We start from the raw sequence: 23154 nt of genomic DNA, 5'->3' as shown, positions 1-23154 counted from the left end.
AGAATGAGGCTTCACGTCAGCCACCACTGGAACAGTCCATTCTCAGATATTTAGGCCCCGGCACCCAGGCAGAGGAGAGAGGTCCCGTAACAGAGAATCTGTCTTCATGTCAGCAGAGAATTAGTCTGCATGTCATAGCAGAGAATGAGGCTTCACGTCAGCCACCACTGCAACAGTCCATTGGCATATATTTAGGCCCAGCACCCAGGCAGAGGAGAGAGGTCCCGTAACAGACAATCTGGCTTCATGTCAGCAGAGAATCAGTCTTCATATCATAGCAGAGAATCAGGCTTCACGTCACCCACCACTGTAAGAGTCAATTTTCATAAATTTAGGCCCAGAACCCAGGCAGAGGAGAAAGGTCCCGTAACAGACAATCTGGCTTCATGTCAGCAGAGAATCAGTCTTCATATCATAGCAGAGAATCAGGCTTCACGTCACCCACCACTGTAAGAGTCAATTTTCATAAATTTAGGCCCAGAACCCAGGCAGAGGAGAAAGGTCCCGTAACAGACAATCTGGCTTCATGTCAGCAGAGAATCAGTCTTCATATCATAGCAGAGAATCAGGCTTCACGTCACCCACCACTGTAAGAGTCAATTTTCATAAATTTAGGCCCAGAACCCAGGCAGAGGAGAAAGGTCCCGTAACAGACAATCTGGCTTCATGTCAGCAGAGAATCAGTCTTCATATCATAGCAGAGAATCAGGCTTCACGTCACCCACCACTGTAAGAGTCAATTTTCATAAATTTAGGCCCAGAACCCAGGCAGAGGAGAAAGGTCCCGTAACAGACAATCTGGCTTCATGTCAGCAGAGAATCAGTCTTCATATCATAGCAGAGAATCAGGCTTCACGTCACCCACCACTGTAAGAGTCAATTTTCATAAATTTAGGCCCAGAACCCAGGCAGAGGAGAAAGGTCCCGTAACAGACAATCTGGCTTCATGTCAGCAGAGAATCAGTCTTCATATCATAGCAGAGAATCAGGCTTCACGTCACCCACCACTGTAAGAGTCAATTTTCATAAATTTAGGCCCAGAACCCAGGCAGAGGAGAAAGGTCCCGTAACAGACAATCTGGCTTCATGTCAGCAGAGAATCAGTCTTCATATCATAGCAGAGAATCAGGCTTCACGTCACCCACCACTGTAAGAGTCAATTTTCATAAATTTAGGCCCAGAACCCAGGCAGAGGAGAAAGGTCCCGTAACAGACAATCTGGCTTCATGTCAGCAGAGAATCAGTCTTCATATCATAGCAGAGAATCAGGCTTCACGTCACCCACCACTGTAAGAGTCAATTTTCATAAATTTAGGCCCAGAACCCAGGTAGAGGAGAAAGGTCCCGTAACAGACAATCTGGCTTCATGACAGCAGAGAATCAGTCTGCATGTCATAGCAGAGAATCAGGCTTCACGTCAGCCACCACTGCAACAGTCCATTGTCATAAATTTAGGCCCAGCACCCAGGCAGAGGAGAGAGGTCCCGTAACAGACAATCTGGCTTCATGTCAGCAGAGAATTAGTCTGCATGTCATAGCAGAGAATCAGGCTTCATGTCAGCCACCACTGCAACAGTCCATTGGCATATATTTAGGCCTAGCACACAGGCAGAGGAGAGGTTCATTCAACTTTGGGTAGCATCGCAATATAATGGTAAAATGAAAATAAAAATAGGATTGAATGAGGAAGTGCCCTGGAGTCCAATAATATATGGTTATGGGGAGGTAGTTAATGTCTAATCTGGACAAGGGACGGACAGGTCCTGTGGGATCCATGCCTGGTTCATTTTTATGAACGTCAGCTTGTCCACATTGGCTGTAGACAGGCGGCTGCGTTTGTCTGTAATGACGCCCCCTGCCGTGCTGAATACACGTTCAGACAAAACGCTGGCTGCCGGGCAGGCCAGCACCTCCAAGGCATAAAAGGCTAGCTCTGGCCACGTGGACAATTTAGAGACCCAGAAGTTGAATGGGGCCGAACCATCAGTCAGTACGTGGAGGGGTGTGCACACGTACTGTTCCACCATGTTAGTAAAATGTTGCCTCCTGCTAACACGTTGCGTATCAGGTGGTGGTGCAGTTAGCTGTGGCGTGTTGACAAAAGTTTTCCACATCTCTGCCATGCTAACCCTGCCCTCAGAGGAGCTGGCCGTGACACAGCTGCCTTGGCGACCTCTTGCTCCTCCTCTGCCTTGGCCTTGGGCTTCCACTTGTTCCCCTGTGACATTTGGGAATGCTCTCAGTAGCGCGTCTACCAACGTGCGCTTGTACTCGCGCATCTTCCTATCACGCTCCAGTGCAGGAAGTAAGGTGGGCACATTGTCTTTGTAGCGTGGATCCAGCAGGGTGGCAACCCAGTAGTCCGCACAGGTTAAAATGTGGGCAACTCTGCTGTCGTTGCGCAGGCACTGCAGCATGTAGTCGCTCATGTGTGCCAGGCTGCCCAGGGGTAAGGACAAGCTGTCCTCTGTGGGAGGCGTATCGTCATCGTCCTGCCTTTCCCCCCAGCCACGCACCAGTGATGGACCCGAGCTGCGTTGGGTGCCACCCCGCTGTGACCATGCTTCATCCTCATCCTCCTCCACCTCCTCCTCATCCTCGTCCTCCTCGTCCTCCAGTAGTGGGCCCTGGCTGGCCACATTTGTACCTGGCCTCTGCTGTTGCAAAAAACCTCCCTCTGAGTCACTTCGAAGAGACTGGCCTGAAAGTGCTAAAAATGACCCCTCTTCCTCATCCTCCTCCTCCTCCTCCTGGGCCACCTCCTGTTCCATCATCGCCCTAAGTGTTTTCTCAAGGAGACATAGAAGTGGTATTGTAACGCTGATAACGGTGTCATCGCCACTGGCCATGTTGGTGGAGTACTCGAAACAGCGCAACAGGGCACACAGGTCTCGCATGGAGGCCCAGTCATTGGTGGTGAAGTGGTGCTGTTCTGTAGTGCGACTGACCCGTGCGTGCTGCAGCTGAAACTCCACTATGGCCTGCTGCTGCTCGCACAGTCTGTCCAGCATGTGCAAGGTGGAGTTCCACCTGGTGGGCACGTCGCATATGAGGCGGTGAGCGGGAAGGCCGAAGTTACGCTGTAGCGCAGACAGGCGAGCAGCAGCAGGATGTGAACGCCGGAAGCGCGAACAGACGGCCCGCACTTTATGCAGCAGCTCTGACATGTCGGGGTAGTTGTGAATGAACTTCTGCACCACCAAATTCAGCACATGCGCCAAGCAAGGGATGTGCGTCAAATTGGCTAGTCCCAGAGCTGCAACGAGATTTCGCCCATTATCACACACCACCAGGCCGGGCTTGAGGCTCACCGGCAGCAACCACTCGTCGGTCTGTTGTTCTATACCCCGCCACAACTCCTGTGCGGTGTGGGGCCTGTCCCCCAAACATATGAGTTTCAGAATGGCCTGCTGACGTTTACCCCGGGCTGTGCTGAAGTTGGTGGTGAAGGTGTGTGGCTGACTGGATGAGCAGGTGGAAGAAGAGGAGGAGGAAGCCGAGAAGGAGGAGGTGGCAACAGGAGGCAAAGAATGTTGCCCTGCGATCCTTGGCGGCGGAAGGACGTGCGCCAAACAGCTCTCCGCCTGGGGCCCAGCTGCCACTACATTTACCCAGTGTGCAGTTAGGGAGATATAGCGTCCCTGGCCGTGCTTACTGGTCCACGTATCTGTGGTTAGGTGGACCTTGCTACAGATGGCGTTGCGCAGTGCACACTTGATTTTATCGGATACTTGGTTGTGCAGGGAAGGCACGGCTCTCTTGGAGAAGTAGTGCCGGCTGGGAACAACATACTGTGGGACAGCAAGCGACATGAGCTGTTTGAAGCTGTCTGTGTCCACCAGCCTAAATGACAGCATTTCATAGGCCAGTAGTTTAGAAATGCTGGCATTCAGGGCCAGGGATCGAGGGTGGCTAGGTGGGAATTTACGCTTTCTATCAAATGTTTGTGAGATGGAGAGCTGAACGCTGGCGTGTGACATGGTTGAGACGCTTGGTGACGGAGGTGGTGGTGGTGGTGTTGGTGGTACATCCCCTGTTTGCTGGGCGGCAGGTGCCAACGTTCCTCCAGAGGCGGAGGAAGAGGCCGAGGCGGCAGCAGCAGAATAGGCCGAGGCGGCAGCAGCAGAAGAGGTAGCAGGGGGAGCCTGAGTGACTTCCTTGGTTTTAAGGTGTTTACTCCACTGCAGTTCATGCTTTGCATGCAGGTGCCTGGTCATGCAGGTTGTGCTCAGGTTCAGAACGTTAATGCCTCGCTTCAGGCTCTGATGGCACAGCGTGCAAACCACTCGGGTCTTGTCGTCAGCACATTGTTTGAAGAAGTGCCATGCCAGGGAACTCCTTGAAGCTGCCTTTGGGGTGCTCGGTCCCAGATGGCGGCGGTCAGTAGCAGGCGGAGTCTCTTGGCGGCGGGTGTTCTGCTTTTGCCCACTGCTCCCTCTTTTGCTACGCTGTTGGCTCGGTCTCACCACTGCCTCTTCCTCCGAACTGTGAAAGTCAGTGGCACGACCTTCATTCCATGTGGGGTCTAGGACCTCATCGTCCCCTGCATCGTCTTCCACCCAGTCTTGATCCCTGACCTCCTGTTCAGTCTGCACACTGCAGAAAGACGCAGCAGTTGGCACCTGTGTTTCGTCATCATCAGAGACATGCTGAGGTGGTATTCCCATGTCCTCATCATCAGGAAACATAAGTGGTTGTGCGTCAGTGCATTCTATGTCTTTCACCGCTGGGGAAGGGCTAGGTGGATGCCCTTGGGAAACCCTGCCAGCGGAGTCTTCAAACAGCATAAGAGACTGCTGCATAACTTGAGGCTGAGACAGTTTCCCTGGTATGCATGGGGGTGATGTGACAGACTGATGGGGTTGGTTTTCAGGCGCCATCTGTGCGCTTTCTGCAGAAGACTGGGTGGGAGATAATGTGAACGTGCTGGATCCACTGTCGGCCACCCAATTGACTAATGCCTGTACCTGCTCAGGCCTTACCATCCTTAGAACGGCATTGGGCCCCACCATATATCGCTGTAAATTCTGGCGGCTACTGGGACCTGAAGTAGTTGGTACACTAGGACGTGTGGATGTGGCAGAACGGCCACGTCCTCTCCCAGCACCAGAGGGTCCACTAACACCACCACGACCATGTCCACGTCCGCGTCCCTTACTAGATGTTTTTCTCATTGTTATGGTTCACCACAACAACAAATATATTATTTGGCCCAATGTATTGTATTCAAATTCAGCGGGATATAAATTTGAGGCCTAGTATTTAGGCGCTGGGTGACCGGTATGGATTTAGTGACAGAATTAGACTTGGAAATGCACAGAAGCGTGTGTGTGTGAAGTTATTCTGAATGACCCAATGTGCACCTTGAATATTATATACCCTTTTAGGGATAGATTTCAAATAGCTCTGATATAGCAGAAACCACTAAATTATGAAATTGCTAAATTGGGAATTGTACTTCAACCCAGAACAAAAAATGTGCTTTGACGGACACTAAATATCTTGCCCAGCAACAACAGTACAACGGTGGGTAACGAGAGATTTAGAGGGAATTAAATTTGAGGCCTAGTATTTAGGCGCTGGGTCACCGGTATGGATTTAGTGACAGAATTAGACTTGGAAATACACAGTAGCGGGTGTGTGTGAAGTTATTCTGAATGACCCTATGTGCACCTTCAATATTATATACCCTTTTAGGGATAGATTTCAAATAGCTCTGATATAGCAGAAACCACTAAATTATGAAATTGCTAAATTGGGAATTGTACTTCAACCCAGAACAAAAAATGTGCTTTGACGGACACTAAATATCTTGCCCAGCAACAACAGTACAGCGGTGGGTAACGAGAGATTTAGAGGGAATTAAATTTGAGGCCTAGTATTTAGGCGCTGGGTCACCGGTATGGATTTAGTGACAGAATTAGACTTGGAAATGCACAGAAGCGTGTGTGTGAAGTTATTCTGAATGACCCAATGTGCACCTTCAATATTATATACCCTTTTTGGGATAGATTTCAAATAGCTCTGATATAGCAGGAACCACTAAATTATGAAATTGCTAAATTGGGAATTGTACTTCAACCCAGAACAAAAAATGTGCTTTGACGGACACTAAATATCTTGCCCAGCAACAACAGTACAACGGTGGGTAACGAGAGATTTAGAGGGAATTAAATTTGAGGCCTAGTATTTAGGCGCTGGGTCACCGGTATGGATTTAGTGACAGAATTAGACTTGGAAATACACAGTAGCGGGTGTGTGTGAAGTTATTCTGAATGACCCTATGTGCACCTTCAATATTATATACCCTTTTAGGGATAGATTTCAAATAGCTCTGATATAGCAGAAACCACTAAATTATGAAATTGCTAAATTGGGAATTGTACTTCAACCCAGAACAAAAAATGTGCTTTGACGGACACTAAATATCTTGCCCAGCAACAACAGTACAGCGGTGGGTAACGAGAGATTTAGAGGGAATTAAATTTGAGGCCTAGTATTTAGGCGCTGGGTCACCGGTATGGATTTAGTGACAGAATTAGACTTGGAAATGCACAGAAGCGTGTGTGTGAAGTTATTCTGAATGACCCAATGTGCACCTTCAATATTATATACCCTTTTTGGGATAGATTTCAAATAGCTCTGATATAGCAGGAACCACTAAATTATGAAATTGCTAAATTGGGAATTGTACTTCAACCCAGAACAAAAAATGTGCTTTGACGGGCACTAAATAACTTTCCCAGCTACAACAGGACAACGGTAACGAGAGATTTAGAGGGATTTAAATTTGAGGCCTAGTATTTAGGCGCTGGGTGACAGGTATGGGTTTAGTGACAGAATTAGACTTGGAAATACACAGTAGCGGGTGTGTGTGAAGTTATTCTGAATGACCCTATGTGCACCTTCAATATTATATACCCTTTTAGGGATAGATTTCAAATAGCTCTGATATAGCAGAAACCACTAAATTATGAAATTGCTAAATTGGGAATTGTACTTCAACCCAGAACAAAAAATGTGCTTTGACGGACACTAAATATCTTGCCCAGCAACAACAGTACACCGGTGGGTAACGAGAGATTTAGAGGGAATTAAATTTGAGGCCTAGTATTTAGGCGCTGGGTCACCGGTATGGATTTAGTGACAGAATTAGACTTGGAAATACACAGTAGCGGGTGTGTGTGAAGTTATTCTGAATGACCCTATGTGCACCTTCAATATTATATACCCTTTTAGGGATAGATTTCAAATAGCTCTGATATAGCAGAAACCACTAAATTATGAAATTGCTAAATTGGGAATTGTACTTCAACCCAGAACAAAAAATGTGCTTTGACGGACACTAAATATCTTGCCCAGCAACAACAGTACACCGGTGGGTAACGAGAGATTTAGAGGGAATTAAATTTGAGGCCTAGTATTTAGGCGCTGGGTCACCGGTATGGATTTAGTGACAGAATTAGACTTGGAAATACACAGTAGCGGGTGTGTGTGAAGTTATTCTGAATGACCCTATGTGCACCTTCAATATTATATACCCTTTTTGGGATAGATTTCAAATAGCTCTGATATAGCAGGAACCACTAAATTATGAAATTGCTAAATTGGGAATTGTACTTCAACCCAGAACAAAAAATGTGCTTTGACGGGCACTAAATAACTTTCCCAGCTACAACAGGACAACGGTAACGAGAGATTTAGAGGGATTTAAATTTGAGGCCTAGTATTTAGGCGCTGGGTGACAGGTATGGGTTTAGTGACAGAATTAGACTTGGAAATACACAGTAGCGGGTGTGTGTGAAGTTATTCTGAATGACCCTATGTGCACCTTCAATATTATATACCCTTTTTGGGATAGATTTCAAATAGCTCTGATATAGCAGGAACCACTAAATTATGAAATTGCTAAATTGGGAATTGTACTTCAACCCAGAACAAAAAATGTGCTTTGACGGGCACTAAATAACTTTCCCAGCTACAACAGGACAACGGTAACGAGAGATTTAGAGGGATTTAAATTTGAGGCCTAGTATTTAGGCGCTGGGTGACAGGTATGGGTTTAGTGACAGAATTAGACTTGGAAATACACAGTAGCGGGTGTGTGTGAAGTTATTCTGAATGACCCTATGTGCACCTTCAATATTATATACCCTTTTTGGGATAGATTTCAAATAGCTCTGATATAGCAGAAACCACTAAATTATGAAATTGCTAAATTGGGAATTGTACTTCAACCCAGAACAAAAAATGTGCTTTGACGGACACTAAATATCTTGCCCAGCAACAACAGTACAGCGGTGGGTAACGAGAGATTTAGAGGGAATTAAATTTGAGGCCTAGTATTTAGGCGCTGGGTCACCGGTATGGATTTAGTGACAGAATTAGACTTGGAAATACACAGTAGCGGGTGTGTGTGAAGTTACTCTGAATGACCCTATGTGCACCTTCAATATTATATACCCTTTTTGGGATAGATTTCAAAGAGCTCTGATATAGCAGGAACCACTAAATTATGAAATTGCTAAATTGGGAATTGTATTTCAACCCAGAACAAGAAATGTGCTTGAACGGACACTAAATAACTCGCCCAGCTACAGCACTAGGGACAGATTTAGCTGGATATAAATTTGAGGCCTAGTATTTAGGCGCTGGGTGACCGGTATGGATTTAGTGACAGAATTAGACTGGGATATGGCCAAAAAATGAACAGACTATTGCTGGTTAAATGCACTTGGTGTGACAGCTTCACCCTGATGTAGGCTTTAGCCAAAAAACAACCACACCATTGAGGGTTAAATGCACTTGGTGACAGGCGCAGCTTGCCCCTGATTTTGTATATGGCCAAAAAATGAACAGACTATTGCTGGTTAAATGCACTTGGTGTGACAGCTTCACCCTGATGTAGGCTTTAGCCAAAAAACAACCACACCATTGAGGGTTAAATGCACTTGGTGACAGGCGCAGCTTGCCCCTGATTTTGTATATGGCCAAAAAATGAACAGACTATTGCTGGTTAAATGCACTTGGTGTGACAGCTTCACCCTGATGTAGGCTTTAGCCAAAAAACAACCACACCATTGAGGGTTAAATGCACTTGGTGACAGGCGCAGCTTGCCCCTGATTTTGTATATGGCCAAAAAATGAACAGACTATTGCTGGTTAAATGCACTTGGTGTCACAGCTTCACCCTGATGTAGGCTTTAGCCAAAAAACAACCACACCATTGAGGGTTAAATGCACTTGGTCGCAGCTTGTGCTGGCGCACCACAAGACACAAAATGGCCGCCGATCACCCCAGAAAAATGAGACTGACAAACGGTCTGTGCAGCCTAAAAACAGTGAGCAATTGAGGATCAGCAGCTCAATGATCCACAGCTGCAGATCGATCAGTTAATCAAGTCCTTTGGAGGAGTTAATCTGCCTAATCTCGCCCTACTGTCGCAGCCGCAACCTCTCCCTACGCTAATCAGAGCAGAGTGACGGGCGGCGCTATGTGACTCCAGCTTAAATAGAGGCTGGGTCACATGGTGCTCTGGCCAATCACAGCCATGCCAATAGTAGGCATGGCTGTGATGGCCTCTTGGGGCAAGTAGTATGACGCTTGTTGATTGGCTGCTTTGCAGCCTTTCAAAAAGCGCCAAGAAAGCGTCACAAAAGCGCGAAGAAAGCGACGAACACCGAACCCGAACCCGGACTTTTACGAAAATGTCCGGGTTCGGGTCCGTGTCACGGACACCCCAAAATTCGGTACGAACCCGAACTATACAGTTCGAGTTCGCTCATCCCTAAAAGGGCACATTCACATTAGTAGATAAAAGTTAATAGACATATAAATAATAACCAGACTTTCTTATTATCAGCCACTAGTCTGTCCTATTACCAAGCACCAGACTGTCCTATTACCAGGCACCAGACTGTCCCATTACCAGGCAATAAGCTGATCTATTAGTTGGCACTGGGTTGTTCTATTACCAGACACCAAACTGTTTGATGTAAGATTCTCACCTGTCTCGCACTCCGGGGTGACCAAAAAGGGTCCTCGTGGAGCTGAGGGACAGGTTACGCATGTCTCCATTGATACACCAGCTCCAACCCCTTTGCGAACCAATGCGGGGATGCGTTTGCATGTGCGCCGGAGGGGAAGACCTCATGGCTTTCGGGGACAGCTTGGCCGGGCTAGTGGCAGTACGCAGTATGGCAGATTCCATTCCGGTGTCCATGTCGATGCGCTCGCGCACTCTCGCAGAGCCTGTCCTGCATCCGCATTTACGTTCGAAAACGGGTTTGCAAGGGGATACGCGGTCGCGCGTATGCGCTTCGCCGACCAGCGAAGGGAATAGCACCTGGCTGCAAGTTCAAAGCAGATTAGGGGGCCAGCATTGGTCTAATTGACTAATGACCGACCAAAGCCTTGTACACCGGTGTAGGGCAGGATCATGACCTATGGGGAGTGGACACTTGGCGCCCTGGGATTTGTTGGCAGGCACATAAAAGTTGGCCTCCCAGGTCGGTCAGTGCCCACTGTTATCCTTCCTTATCTAGGTGCAGGTCAGTACTGCTAGCTACTGGCTGAAGTTTGCTGGGACTCAGTCCATTCCAGTGGGACCCGGGACCCGGGACTTTCCATGATGCATCCGTTTACCTGGCAAGTTGCACAGCGACTTATGCACGGATCGGGACTACTCCTGGCTTTCCTTCGTTTTTTGTTTGCTTGATGTTTGCCCTGTGAAGTTTATAAACCCCTTTTACTTCATCATCACTGGTCTGTTTCGTTGGTGCCTTACATTACATTTGAATTACAAGATGCTAGACTGACCAATTACCAGGCTCAAGACTGACCAAATAGCAGGAATTACATTGTCCTATTACCATACACTAGACTGTCATAATACCAGGCACCAGACTGTCCTGAGAACAAGGCGTAGACTTCGATGAGGGAGATGCGGATTGGGTAATTTTGACACACAGGAGATGGACTATAAGAGGTGCCCCCATCACTAGGTTAGTACGCCCCCTGGAAGAAGCCATTGGGGAGTCTTTGGAGGTTGCACTATATGCGGTCGGTATCATGTATTGTATATGCGGTTATCCACCTTGAACTTTGCACTTTTGCAGTCTTAGTACTGCATGGGACATTGTCTAATGGACCTTAGTTCTATTTATGTATTGTTGGTCGGCTGTGTGGAACTTTAATGATAGTACCTATATGTGTGTACCGCTATGTTGGTGTGTGACCTACCATGTGCTGCTGCTTAGGATCTGCTTTTAATCGCATTGACGATATTATATTTTGTGATATGTGTAACAAATAAAGAGTATATATTTTCTATTATTTATTTATGCGTGGTTACTTGTTTGGTGTGTCATGACCTATGAGCAAGTAACCTAAACTAAAGCATGAGAGTAGCTATAGGGGAAGCGGCTGCTTTGGGGCCCATCCAGGATGAGGATTAAAAGATTTTATTGTCAGGGCCCCCTCAACAATGACGATATATACAGTGACACTGTAGGAAAAGGACGGAGCTGCTGACAGGCTTTGTCTGAGAGGGCGATCTTGACTAGTCACAGAAGTGGGAATTGCAAGTGAGGAGGGTGTTTCCAAGTTTCTGGAGGGATGGGGGGCCCAATCATTTCTAGTTACGCCACTGCACAAAAGGATTACACTATTTACACTAAATGTTTTTATTTGAGGGTCTTCTTTTACTCTTCTTCTTAAGGAACCTAGTATTAAAACATGCACAAATAAACCGATTATTAGCCAAGCACATAACAAAATGTAGTTGTAATGGGTTTTACCTGGTAAGATAGAGATAGATAACTGTGTAAGGCATCCAGGTTAGCAATAAACTCATAGAGATTTCCACCTAGCGTCCTCAGCATGTGGTCATAACCTGACCTTTTACAGAATTCAAAGAAATACTCTCCAAATTGCTGTAGAACGGCCTCTGGCGAAACACCTGGGAAACATATAATTTAGCCTCAATTATAGAAAAATTCATATGCTGGGTTAATAAATATGCAAATGAAACATGAAAACTAATCAACTTGTCTCTAGAAAGAAAATATACCCCAATGTGAAAAACACAATTATATTGTTACGCAGGCAAATGTGTTTAACTGTGACCGACCATAGTGTAGTTTAATGTAGATTAACCTAAATAGATAAAGACCAATTTAGAACATAACATTCTGGCTGCCTGCCGCCACCACTAGAGGGAGTAAGGGAGCTCAGTGCGCACTGTTTTATCATTGAGTTGTATGCAGTAAGATTCTAAGCCCCTATAATGGCCCCTGTAGATAGCCATTATATGTAGAAATTTTGAGCTCTGAACCAGAACTAAAAAGATTTGACTACTACAAAGATATATTAAGAAACTAGCGCTGAATGATTAACTTATTCAGATTAAGCAAAAGGATATTCAGAGATGAAAATTTCCGTTAAAGGGGACTTTTGGGCTCCAGATATTTATGACCTATCCTCAGAATCAGTCTCCAATAACAGATCAGTAGGGGTATGACTCCCTGCACTCCTCCCAGAAGCAGTTGTCGACGGAACTATCACTGTGAATGGAGCTGGAAGCATAGCTCAATTTAAAGTGTAGCAGCCATGCCCGGTTACTACAGCTGAGCTACCATTCACTTGCGCTAGTGCTGGGGTTCTCAATATTGAACCCCTAACAATCTGATATTGATGATCTATCCTGAGGATAGGTTATCAATATTTGGAGGCGGAAAACCATTTTAAGTGTTGTAGTAAGGTGAACACAAATGTGTATGGTAATGTCCTGGAAGGGGTGTATATCCCACCCAGGTTCCTCAACTCGGTGAGGTAAATGAAATCTAGAAAGTTAAAATGGTCTCAGCAATGTGTAGGTTATGTTAAGTTTATGGGCTGGATTTTATTGGACTGGGGAAGGTAGGCTTGGTAGAGGGACCTCCCCAGTCCACCCCATTCCAGGTTTTTCCCCTAGCCTGAGGAATCCCCAGCTGAAGCCAGCTGGGATCGTTAAGGGGAAATAAAGCACAGTCCAGGGTGTCAGTCTGGGAAAAGTAATGCCTGGAGAAAGTCTGGGAAGCTGGCTGCCCTGCTGGCTAGAGAAGCCAAATTCTCTATGTGACCTGTGTTCAATAGGTGAGCTAGGATCTTCACTGTATTAGCCAGAGCCCAGATGGGCAGGTTTTTATTTTGGTTTGGTTTATGGGTTTTTTTGGTGCTGGACCTTCACCTTACCCAGTGAGCTATAACTGGGGTTTGCCTGTATTGCCGGAGTGTAAAAAAAATAATAATAAAGCATCATTTGGACTTTAACCCTGTGGTCTGCAAGAGAATCTGTCACCGCCGCCCTACTTGAGAGAGCAATCCCTTACAGTTTGCAGCTTCTGAAAATATTTCTGGAGGTTCTTAGAAATGGAGATAGATGAGATAAATCACAGATTATTGGATTGTTTTTTTATTACAGTTGGTGCTTTTGCAATATGTACGGTAATCAGCATCTACCCAAACAACAATATATTTCACTGACAGAAGTTCTATAACTTTAAGGATTCCCAGCATGTCTCTCTGTGTGATGTTCATTCTCAAGATGAGGGTCCCAGTTGGAGATCATCTCAGCATATATAGCCTTAAATAACATGTTATATGTCCTATCTATTCACTTCAATGTATAAAATTACTGCAAGGCCTCTCATGTCGATGATCCCAGAAGCGGATAGTCTACTGTAAGTCTCTACAAAGCAGGTCTCCTGTACTCTGGCTTATTCCCCTTATCCTCTTCCTCCACCCCACAGTATAATTAATAAATGAATAAAGGTAACACATCTGTATAAAGCCAGCCAAGGCTCTAGTACCTATGGTAACTGTGAGATTACATTATTCTGACTTATTTTATTTTTCCCCGAGTTAACAGTAAACCGGGAACACTAAACCTACAAATAAATGAGGAAAAACTAAATTTTTCAGTCTGTAATTTTTTATTCAAGCTCATGAAACCAATGATGTACCAGAAATGTGGCACAAACAATTTTGGTTCTGTCCATGTTACAGCTACGGTCTAGGGTTGTAGCTTTCAAGAAGGAAATTATAAGGTACTGTCTCAGCTCACGCTGCAACCCCCAGGTACACTTAATAAATCAATGTATTGCAAGTCTGCCAAACAGACTAGCACACATACAAATCAGTCATTTGTAAGGCTAGGTTCACATCTGTGGCAGCCCCTATCGCAGATTCTGAACAAAAAAGTGCTAGATATAGATGTATCTTGTCCAGCAGAATGTCAAAAAATATATGGAAACCCACCTGAACCCATTATAGTCAATGGGACAGACCTAAACACGACACAGGTCGGTTGGGAATGGTGTGGCGAAGGGGCTACATAAAAAACATTGGTAGAATCTGTGGAGTGGTGGCTTTACTTGGAGCACTTCATTTTTCACTATGTTTAGGTAATCTAAGTAATCCAGCTGGCACACCTTATTCATCAGCAGTGTCCGTGTCCTGGGAATGCAGCTCACAAGAAAGCATAGCAAGAAAGTGGACCAGAACTCAAAGATTTGTGGTGGATCTTCAGTAGTTCATTGTCATCTAAATAGTGATCTACTGTATATACTAAAGATAGATCAAAATGTCCTCTTATGCTGTACTAGTAATTTCTGCAGTAATAAAAAAAAAAAATTACTTCTCATGTCCCAGTTCCAAAAGACTTTCTTGAAAAAGACAAGATGCAAAATAAATGTAGAACTCAATGGACAGTTCAGAAAATAGAACAGAGAAGGGACCCCATAAATTGCCTTTGTGAACAAATTTCACCCATACAATTCAAATAGCGATTAAAAGACTATGGCACATACTTACACGAGCGTACCATAATATAGTGGAATTTCAGAATCTAGCATTAAAGAGCAGATTTAGGAAATTGTAGATCCAAAAAAATATATCTAACCAGGTACATATCTATGTCTTCAATGTATCTAATGTTCAAGTGTCATCAAGGGTTAAAAATTCTATTCAATCAGAGACATTTACCATTAAGCAACTCTGTGATTTACTTACTGACGCGTCCCTGCGGCCTACTATATGTAGGAGAAACGACTGAACGCATCATAAATGAACAAAAACCTACTACACCCTCTACCCCATCCCTTTCAGCATAATCACAGGGTGGCACTCAGGTTCCAATACATAGAACAGATGGAGATGCCACGTGGAGGAGGTGATAGAGTGCCTATGTTGAAAAGACGGGAAGTATTTTGTATACATTGGCTGCAAAGATTGGAACCTATGGGTCTAAATCACGACTGTGAGTTGCTGTACTTACCTTGATTTAATTGGATGACCATGTTGGTGATAACCTATGATGACACAGTTTATGACATTGCCTTTCAGATACAATAATTGACATATTCCGAACTGCACAGCAAGTACAGTACGGCAGATGAAACTGCGTTTACACTGGTCCCTAACATGTATTCAGGCAAAATCTGCCACAAAGTGAATACTATGAAGGGAATACTATGTAATGTCGCTCCTCTTCCTTCTAGAGTAGAATTTTTGAATGAGGCTGTAAGAGTAAGTGTTGACATTACTTAAAGGGGTTGTTCTGCCATATACAGTATATTGAAGACCTATCATCAGGATAGGTCATCAATCGGCTGTTTGAAGAGGAGGCGTCGCTCCATGCTTCCTGTGGAGCAGCGACGTGCAGTGTAATGAAGAGGAAACAAAGCTCACATGGAGCGCCACCTTCTCTCCAAACAGCTGATTGGTGGGGGTGTTGGATCTGATATTGATGACCTATCCTCACGAGAGGTCATCAACATATATGGCAGAACAGCTCCTTTAGCATTTTGAGGAACAATATCTATTCTTCATGCACTTACCCAATATCTGACAGGCCTTTTCCACCAACTGCAATGTAATTTCATCTTTGTAAACTTCGTAAGTCATGAAGGTGTCCTGCACTCCGGTTTTTACCCTGTTGGACATGATATAATCATACATATAAGCATAGTCAATGATCTGACAGAAAAAATATGCAAAAACATAATGGAAAATGTTTTCATCCGTTCTTCTCTCAAGTAGACGTGTAATTTCACCTTCAGAGTTTCTATTAATCTAAGTAATTACTTCCATATACATTTGGATTGCGTGATTAAAAGGATAAATCTCATGACTCACATCCTACAGTGTTCTCCTCGTTCTACCAGAAGATGTAATACTGCACAAGTATAAAAATGGGATCATAATTTACATTCTTTTAATACCGTAAGATCATTTTACTTTAAATGCAATCATTTACTGTAGACAGCGTCATCAGACGTCGTATTAAAGTGAACGTTAATAAGACAGAATTGCAGAAAGGATGCACCAGTGTCACTAATGTTATGGGCACCTTCTTCATTATCTGACATTTCTGAACTTAGAAAAATCGTTAACATGTCAATCCCATTAAAACAAAGAAAACTAAAATGAAGCATATCTTGCACCAGTGAGTCCTCAGCTCTGCTGTTCTGTCGATTAGTTACGCACAGCTGATTCTCCTGCAGTCTTTACATGCATTAACTTCTCTATTGGTTTCTTAAAGGGATTATCTCAACTGAGGCTGTTGGCAACCCTGCTGGGGGATGCCAGCGGCAAGCATATTCCCTCACAAGGGAAATGTAATATCACATTCAGTTGAATAGACACGTACACAACTAGTTTATAGATGGGCTCCCTCCACCCCATTAACATCTATATACCCTAATAAGACATAAACAGTAACAGATTCATTTTCACATTCATAAAGACTTCTTCTGACCTGTCGGCACCTATTCACTATCACAGCGTCTCTTCCACAAAGAGTAATAAAGAAGTGCTGCTACTTTTGGTTTTTGGATTGGAAATGCACAGAAATCCGTATGGAAATTTGCGTTGATTTTCTGTTTATAAACCTGCACCCGTTTCACGCAGGTGTAATATGGGCATGCTTTTGCTTCCATATTACAGCCACAAATCCCAGTCCGACCACAGATCCTATGACCTGAACTGTTAGTATAAAAATCCTACAGTGCTGTGAAGAAGTATCCTCTGCAGTTCTTCAGTGTACTCACAAAGACCAGATTAAATGTTTAACCGTGTGCATCTGGCAGAATGCTGAACACATCGAACAAATCATGCAAAGCACTTTAGGAAACTTTGACCTCGCCTAACTTCTAAAAAGGTAAAAATAGGTCACAATGGAAACTTCCAGTGTGTTTCTGAGGAATTCCTAGCCAAGATTGATATATCACATGCAGGGGTGCACCGCCAATGAGGCGAGGTGAGGCTATTGCCTCAGGCAGCACCAGGTAGGGACAAGTGGGGGGCAGTGGAAAGACCTTGGGCGTTTTCATTGTGGAAGCGTTCATCTCTGCATAGTCAAATGTATTGCTATATTTACCAGTATGTTTTGTAGCACTATATGTAATGTTTTCCAAGCATGCCTTTAACAGTAAGGCTGGAGGGAAGTGGTAAGGTTTAGAATTTGGCATGGGGAGGCGTCATTTCAGTTTTCGCCTCAGGCAGCAGAAAGGCTAGATGCATACCTGATTACATGACCCTCTTCCTATTGGTAAAACCTGAGCTGAATTCAATATGGCGGATTTCAAAATGGCAGCCAAAAACATTTCCTCTATAAATAATGAGGCCTCCCTCCCAATTACTACTTTCGAACATTGGAAATCAATTTTCTACAAATTACACCAGTTAAAAGGTTGTCCAGCTTTGCTTCATTCTGTATATTGGTCCTACACTCACTGACAAAAAAAAATAATAATAAAAAGGGACCTAGATAGAAATGTTGGATTGTTGCAAAACTCAAGATGCAGTTATGCAACTGTGGTCTGACTACACACTTGGTTATGCTACAATAGGGTGTAAAGTCACTTCCCTGCCTCCCTATAAAAAGGCTCTCAGAGGCTACTTTTGGGTAGTGCACCTCTTGGTGAGAGATCATTGACCCCTAGACATGCCTCTGCGATGCTTTTGAAGAGGTTTTGCCCAGTTGACAGACTTAACAGCTCAGTGATATGTGCAGGACATCCTGTGGCCATATGTGTTGCCTCTCATGGCAAGGCTTACAATTGCCATTTTTCAGCAGAATAATACTGTACTCGCCCACACATAGCCAGGGTTTCTCAAGAATGTCTCCACCAGATTGCAACACTTCCTTGGCCTTAGCTTTGGCAACCTACTAGTGTGCAGGATCTACAAGCCCAAATGTGTCACAGGATACCATACAGAACTTATGCCTCCATGCCTAGCAGTATCTCATTTTGTATCCAGGCTAGTGGGGCCCAACAGGGCACTAGAGCCTCCTTTCAATTGTACAGTTTTTTCCAATAAACGTATACTTTTGCTCTAATATTGTAATCACTTACATATCCTCATTACACTGATACATGTAAAGCTTCATTCCATTCCAAAAACTCCTTCTTGGTTCATTTTGTTTTGTCGATGAGTGTAATTTAGTGCAAAGAAAATGTCTTGTCCCAAAAATAGTAGAAAAAAAAATCATAACACCAGGGCCCTCAAATAACACCTCAGCGTGCAGAGCAGCTACAAACATCATCTATCACTGTTCTGTAAATTACAAAGACCACTGATTTCAATAATAACTAAAGGTACATGTCAATAAACTAGAATATCATCAAAAAGTGAAGTTATTTCAGTAATTATTATTTATTTATTTATATTACTGTTGATGATTATGGCTTACAGCTAATAAACACCCAAAAGTCAGTATCTCAGAAAATTGTGAAAAAGTTAAATATTGTAGACTCATGGGGGGGTTATTTACTAACTAAAATATATCACTCAGTGTGTAATGAATTTATATAATATATGAGTTTTACTGTTTGAATTGGTTTACTGAAATAAAAAAAAAATTCAAATAATGTATATAAATACTCAAGACTGGCATTCCTTACTCCATTCTTGATCTCCTGTGCACTGAAGTGAGATGCGACTTATATGTTAAGAGGCAGATGACTCCTAATAAATTAGGCACCTTCTGGCCAAATTTTAAGACTAAACAAAGTTTAAAAAATAAAAAATTCAACAAACAAAATGAGGATCGCATGGACAGCCTACACTGGTACTCACTTATAGCCAGCAAGTCACACAGATACAAGTTATTAACACATGCCTATCTATTCTTTATGAGGATAACATTCTGTATAATACATCAAATAATGGATGTAGAATAGTATCCAGACGTCCATCCACTCTTGCCAATTTTCTCTCCCCTTCACTTACACGCACTATCAAATCTACATCTAGTACGTGGATTAAATATACGGGCTTCACAAAATGTGGAAGCCACTCATGTAAAACATGTAGATATGTTTTACCAGTCAAAACTTTTCACAATTTTGATCATACTGCTACTTTTCCCATCAAAACTTACATTAATTGTAATACAAAAGGCATTGTGTACATTATACAATGCACAGACTGCGATCTTATGTATGTAGGGAACTCGTCTAGAACGTTCCAAACTAGAATAACGAACCCTTCATGTGTGGGTATTTCTAATGCAGCGAAACATTTCAGGGAAGCATATTGGATTTTCAGGCTCAATACTAGACATCCTTCAGGTCTTAATATGAGGATGGAACTCATGTATTTTTACTAATTGATTTATGTTTCAATTTATTTATTATTCACATTATAAGTTAATTCTTGCCATTATGTTATTTATGACAATATGTTTTTTATTCTAACTTTATTTATACCGTGCGTTTTTTTCTTATTTGATTGCATGTGATATTTTAATATACTTGGATATTCTGATGCAACATAACTTATTTCTGCACGGTTACATTTATGTCTTTTTATTTGTGTCTTTTTGAATGCAGATTCCATGTTTGTCAGACTTGTGCTATAATTTATGTAGGTTTCTGGCGCAAACAATAGTAAATCTGGCAGACCATGGAAGCTTCGCCTGTCCTGCTAAACCCCACCCCTTTTTTTCCCACTTCAGAAAAGTGTCAAAATCTCAAAAAAAGTAATGGAGCAAATATGGTGTGTGTCATAATTCACAACTTTTTGACGCCATGTCTGTGGCATAAAGGCTTGCTAAATCTCCCTCTTGGTGTCCATTTTGTTAGTAGGTGCTAGAACCACTATAATACAACCATATTACTGCACATATTTGTAATGGTTTAAATATATAATAATATACATAATTAATTAATATAGTAATTCAAACATTGGTAAAAATTTATACTAAAACCGCAATAAGCAATACACATTAAATGTTAATAATTCACCTCAGTAAATCCCATGTCTCTTCACCATATTTCTCAATCACCAGTGACTTCAAGCAGGTATTGATGAATCCATACTGGAAGGGAAATGCAGTGCATATAATAAAAAATTCATAAAAATGCACTATGCATAGATAAAATAATACCATTTATAAATGCATAGGCCCTAATGCAAAATCTGTAACAGGGCTACCATCTGCAAAGTATTATTTATAATACTGGTGTCTTCTTATGCAGCAACCCAGTGGGGAGGCCTGATAGGAGAGAATAGGAGTGGTAGTAGTATGAGGATGGTGGTGTTACTCACTGTAGTGGGTGTCCTGTTCCAGCTCTCCCTTGGGCTGTGCACAGTGAAGAGGGGGTGCACCTATTCCTGCAGAGAACGTCCTGGTAGGGGTTCCCTGCCAGGTGGAAGGTGGGATGCCCTTGATGTTGATGTTAGTGAGGTGCAAGGCTGGAGAGCCAGTTATCAACAAGCACTCACATGAATGGATGTGCAGTTCTTAAACCATTGCAAACACTTCTGAAGCTGACTTATAGGGTTGATTCCAGGAGCTCCCTGAGGCACCTCCAAAAGATAGCAACATTTAACATCCTAATTCAGCAGAGGGGTACAATTCTCACAAAAATATATCTTTTTTTCAATTAAGTAATTTTTTATTAGCAGTTTTTAATATTACAAACGTAAGGCCCCAACCCCCACATACCCTCCCCCCACAAACCATCAGTGCGATGCCCTCCATCTTCCATAGCTGCAGCATCCGGTTACATCAGTGCAATTGCATTCAAAGTACACAGGCACAAGCCCCATCCCTACAACATTCCCACAAAATATTGAAAGACAGCTTATGATCTTATAATCGAAGTTGGACCATACATCTGTCATCGGCCATAACCTCCCCACATTACATATCGTAAAAGCATACCATGTCTTCAGTGAGAAATCGCCAATCACTGAGCCAAATACGTACAATGATCGATAAAGCCCTCACACTAATCCCAGACGGTATCTCTGAAGTTCCCTGGACGCCAACCCGGGGGCATCGATCCAAGGAGTCCAGAGCTTTTCGAATTTGGCCATGGCACCCCTCTTTCTATAGACCCCTCGTTCCAAGTTAAGTAACCAATTAATCTTAGCTACAAATTCGGTTTTACTAGGACTACCCTCATCCAGCCAATGTTGAGCAATCAGCTTACGAGCCATATACAACATTCTGGCCACTGCTATTTTCCTGGGCTCAGTGATTGGCAAGTCCTCCACATACCCCAATACACAGACAAATGGCGTCACATCCAGCGTAACTTCATACAGAGAGTCAATGAGATGCAGCACTGCGCGCCAAAAACCTTCCAGGGCCGAGCACGACCACAGCATGTGCAGCATACCCGCATCCTCCTCCCCGCATCGCGGGCATTTGGAGTCTAACCGAAGTCCAATAATTCTCACAAAAATATATGTCTACAATGCCCACTGTGGGGGTGCAGATCCTAAGATGGAAACGTAATCTGTCCCACTGATATGACTGGGAGCCAGAAGCTTTTGAAACCCAGCCAAGGGGTGTGAAGTCCAGGAGCCATAAATGTGCATTACCTCCACAGTCTGCTTCCATGACTAAGCCCTCTTCTTTTGGCTGCCCAACCTTCTTAGGGGTGCTGACCTTTACTCACTTTGGGGAATGCTACCTGGTCTCCTCCCTGGATCCCTATGTGCTGACTGTAACTACTACAGGACTGCAGTTCTGGCATGCTGCTCACGTTTGAATTGACTGACTCAAACACATTCACTTCAAATGAAAGAGAGCCAAGCCAAGAGGTTAGAGCATGCCTCTTCCTTGATGCCATCTCTATCAGCCTTCAGGTTTTTAAACAGCATAAACATAGTCTGAAATGAAATATAATCATAAAATATCAGAACTTTGTTTTTTACCATTTAGCCATGACACACTTGGTTCTTTCGGACCATTTGGGCACCAGGACCAGGGTGCTACCTCTCCACCCCCTACAACTACACCTCTATATAAATGATAGATAGCATGTGACAAACAACAAAACACATGGAAATAGTTTCCTGTAACAAAGTCAGAGCCACTGTTGAGGGCAATTACCAGTGCCCCAACCTCATAAAGGTATGCTTATATATATACTATTATTGTCATAATGGTGTAGTAGTGGTGGAATTAAAGGGGTTGTCCAGGACTTGGGTAGTTTTTGCTTGAACCCCTTCCCCCCCAGGGACTGTGTTGCACCTGTTGAAATAATCATACTCACCTGCTCCTCGGTGCTCTGTTCTAGCTCCCTGGCTCTATTCGGTGTTCTTCCAGTCCTGGCCTGTAAGCTTTGAGTCATATGTGCCACAGCAGCCATACACTGGCCTCAGCGGTGACATATTCCCAAGTAGCACACGACCTAGAAATGATGTGCTGCTTGAAGATACATCCATGCTACAGCTAGTCATTAGCTGCAGCGGCACCGTGACCTTATCCGTCTTGGATCTTACAGGCCGGGACAGGAAGACCGCTAAATGGAGACAGGGAACCAGTGAGCCAGACAAGAGCAATAGGGAGCAGATGAGTATCATTTTTTCAACAGCTCCAGCAGGTAATAAAATGGCCAAAAGCTGGAAATCCCTTTTTAATTTGGCAAAATAATTGACTATTATCAAGGTCAAGTATAAAGGTTTATACAAAATGTGATATTAATTGCCTACCACCTTGTATGTAGTGTCTGTGATATGTGACGTGATATTATTATAGGAAGACTGCATGATATCATTTAGTACCAGGGGGTAACAGCTAACCCTGGGGCCCCACAGCAAAACCTGGAATGGGGCCCCACTTCACCATGAGCAGCAAGTTCAGAATATGG

At 43.7% G+C, this 23154-nt stretch overlaps 1 protein-coding gene across 1 annotated transcript in view; it reads right to left on the bottom strand.

Annotated features, from left to right (window-relative positions):
* The window catches only part of LOC122935274 (guanylate cyclase soluble subunit beta-2-like), a 73777-nt gene extending 51142 nt beyond the window's left edge, over positions 1-22635 (bottom strand). Inside the window, exons 1-4 of the mRNA XM_044291034.1 lie at positions 22558-22635; positions 20293-20366; positions 15880-15974; positions 11800-11960 (exon numbers count right to left, since the gene is read on the bottom strand). Of these exons, the coding sequence (XP_044146969.1) occupies positions 11800-11960; positions 15880-15974; positions 20293-20366; positions 22558-22635 (408 nt within the window). The remainder of the gene's footprint in view (positions 1-11799; positions 11961-15879; positions 15975-20292; positions 20367-22557) is intronic.
* Positions 22636-23154: the final 519 nt, after the last annotated feature.

This window comes from Bufo gargarizans, chromosome 4 (assembly GCF_014858855.1).
Source record: "Bufo gargarizans isolate SCDJY-AF-19 chromosome 4, ASM1485885v1, whole genome shotgun sequence".
Lineage (NCBI taxonomy): Eukaryota > Metazoa > Chordata > Amphibia > Anura > Bufonidae > Bufo > Bufo gargarizans.
This window is presented reverse-complemented; position numbering and strand designations above follow the sequence as displayed.